At 46.7% G+C, this 2,500-nt stretch overlaps 1 protein-coding gene across 5 annotated transcripts in view; it reads right to left on the bottom strand.

Annotated features, from left to right (window-relative positions):
- Positions 1-2,500, bottom strand: part of LOC122258489 (uncharacterized) — a 63,857-nt gene that overhangs the window by 1,472 nt on the left and 59,885 nt on the right. For 2 of the 5 annotated variants that reach the window (XM_043024475.2, XM_043024476.2), the window contains exons 10-15: positions 2,156-2,500; positions 1,337-1,450; positions 1,054-1,215; positions 817-903; positions 411-587; positions 1-157 (exon numbers count right to left, since the gene is read on the bottom strand). The exon at positions 1-157 is cut by the window's left edge and continues 1,472 nt beyond it; the exon at positions 2,156-2,500 is cut by the window's right edge and continues 42 nt beyond it. In XM_043024475.2, coding sequence (XP_042880409.2) covers positions 1-157; positions 411-587; positions 817-903; positions 1,054-1,215; positions 1,337-1,450; positions 2,156-2,500 — 1,042 coding nt within the window. The remainder of the gene's footprint in view (positions 158-410; positions 588-816; positions 904-1,053; positions 1,216-1,336; positions 1,451-2,155) is intronic. The other 3 variants (XM_043024478.2, XM_086537846.1, XM_043024477.2) reach the window with 2 other exon arrangements.

The raw sequence follows: 2,500 nt of genomic DNA, 5'->3' as shown, positions 1-2,500 counted from the left end.
AGTGACAACACCGCTGGAGAAGCTGGCGGGTCGGATCTTGATCTCGGTGGCCTTGAGGGAGTAGTCGCCGAGCCACAGCTCCCAGATGATTCCGCGGTAGTAGTCGTTGTCCTTCGGGCTCAGGAAGTAGTCGCCGTTCAGGTTGCTCTCGAAGCAACTGGATTGCAGGAAAAAGGTTTGTGTTAATATCTATACAATAACAATAAACAAGGTGTTACTATCTGATATTATCCAGTTATTTCTTCCTTCTTTAAAGGTTTTTGACATCTTCAGAGACAGGCATAAAATTGTACTAATAATCCAAGAAAATATACGAGTGATAGCACAATAAAATGAACTTTTCAACATTGACGACCTTGCACGAAAAAACGCAAGCAATGCAGACGCGAACAAAGCATTATTCCACCCACCTGTAGAACCACCAGCCGCCGCCGTAGGCCGGGGCGCAGGGACAGCAGTCCGGAGCCTCGTCGTTGTCCCGGTCCACGGTGGAGAAGAGGTAGCCGTTGTGGGCGGAGAAGCTGTCGGAGGCGTTGCCGCGATAGTCGAACACGCTCAGCCGGTAGTTGTCGCTCTCCGGACCGATGCTGAGGGAGAGAATTGCGGTTGGTGGCCCGAGTTCAGGACCCTTTGAAAGGAGTGCATATAAACCTGGTAAACGTGTACTCACATGGCACATATAGTACAAAGACGAGTTTGTAGCCTGATCTTTAAATATGGGAAATTTTAGTGCGTTATTGCTGGTGACGATTACTTTTGTTCCGAAAATTTATGAGTATCTTTTCATATCCCAAAAAAAGAGCATATCTTCCTTACGAGAAACTTAAGTATTCAGCGTATGCATAGTTGCCTTCGAAGTCCCACAGATCAAACCGGATGACAGTATCTTGGCTCCTCACCATCCTGACGACGTGCAATACCAGTCAGTTAAGATTGAAAGTATATCATGGACTATGTTTTATTTACTAACTTTGAAAACGGCTGTCAACAAAGGAAATTAATAGATAATCAATATATAACAAAATATCTCATGACACCAAAGTGAATTCTTGCCTGTATATATTGTCGTTGCCCCACCAGAACTCCCGCGAGAGGTCGCCAAAGCCAAGCTTATAGTCCCTCCAAGACTTCGTGAAGTTGTCGTAGGGCGGCCCGAACATGCCTCGCCGCTGGATCACGGTCCATCCTCCGCCGGAAGTTTCCTGGTCGCAGTACCTGGGGGTTCAATTCTCTCACTAAAACGCCCTTTTACTGCAAAAAACGTTTGAGGGAACTTCCACCTGGACATAAATAAACTACAGTAATTAAGAGCCAGAAAAGAGACAAGCCGATTCACCTGTGGAAGTAATCATGGCCGCTGGAGTGTCTCTGAGAGTCCGGGTTAAAGTTGAAGACGATCCTGCGGCTGTATCCCTGATCCAGAAGGTCTGTGCAGTCTCTTATGTCATTGCTGTGGCCGGGAAATATTTAAAACTTCACATGATGGAAATGGCAATGTTTATAATGTAGGTGGTGTTATCGTATGCCAAAAAGACGACGATGAAAAGAGAATTTATTATTGATAAAGTTAGTTGGTTTGAAAAGGTGGAGAATCTTATATGGCATTTACACTCAAATTACTTAATATAATGTTTTCCCACCGCCATCTGGACCAAGTTTAATATGTGTTAGATTTAACTAGGCTTCTATCATTCTGCATTAACGTATTATACATTCAGTTTACTACTTCAGGGAGACATGTCCTTGCACGCTACACCTGGAGGTCACGAGAGAGAGAAGGTGCTCAAGTGATCATTCTTCCGTTTCGGATAGATAGTTCGAAAAGCTAAAAGCCAGCAGAGCTCCAACGCAATCATTATTCCACAATAGAGGAGCAGAGTTCATACACAAGCATTCAGTGGAAGGCCTCGTTCTTTGTTCGGGGAACAAAATGCAGTTAATGTTGCACGAGGTGGTGCTTCTACGGGAGAATCAGAACGGAATAAGCTCAGAGTAAAGTGCGCGATGTCGGGCTATCGTAAGTGGAACTACAGCTGTAGTCCATCATGACTGAACTATGAGTTGAGGGATGCCTGTGAGAGGTTTATGGAATCATTTTCAAGAGAGTTTAACGCAGGAGCAGAGTTATGTAGGGAGCTGCACTGGCAACACTCACACCTCCGAGGCAGTCGGTATTTGGTCGCTTGCACTCCGTCCCAACCGCCCCGCACTCCCCTGGTCCGACAACCCTTGGGATTGCTGGCGCTTGGGACTCATCCTCGACTGGCCTCTCTCGGGCTGAGCCATGTCATGCGGGGTGTCCTCATGAGAAGCGGACTGGCGATAGCCTTTTATCTTGCCTCTCCGGGCCTGGGCTGATTGGGGCCTTGAAGCCACTTTGGAGACTTGGCGGTGGCTTTGTACCAAAGCTCTCTGGAGAGGGTCATTATACCTAAACTTGTAGCGATATTTGAACCTGTGTCCCCTTCCGCCTTGTAATGTGTGTATTTCCGGCTCTGCC

The sequence above is a fragment of the Penaeus japonicus genome, unplaced genomic scaffold, assembly GCF_977035675.1.
Source record: "Penaeus japonicus unplaced genomic scaffold, GWHDUDI00000001_assembly GWHDUDI00000006, whole genome shotgun sequence".
Taxonomy (NCBI): domain Eukaryota; kingdom Metazoa; phylum Arthropoda; class Malacostraca; order Decapoda; family Penaeidae; genus Penaeus; species Penaeus japonicus.
Note: the sequence above shows the minus strand (reverse complement) of the source record. Positions and strands in the feature narration are given on the sequence as shown.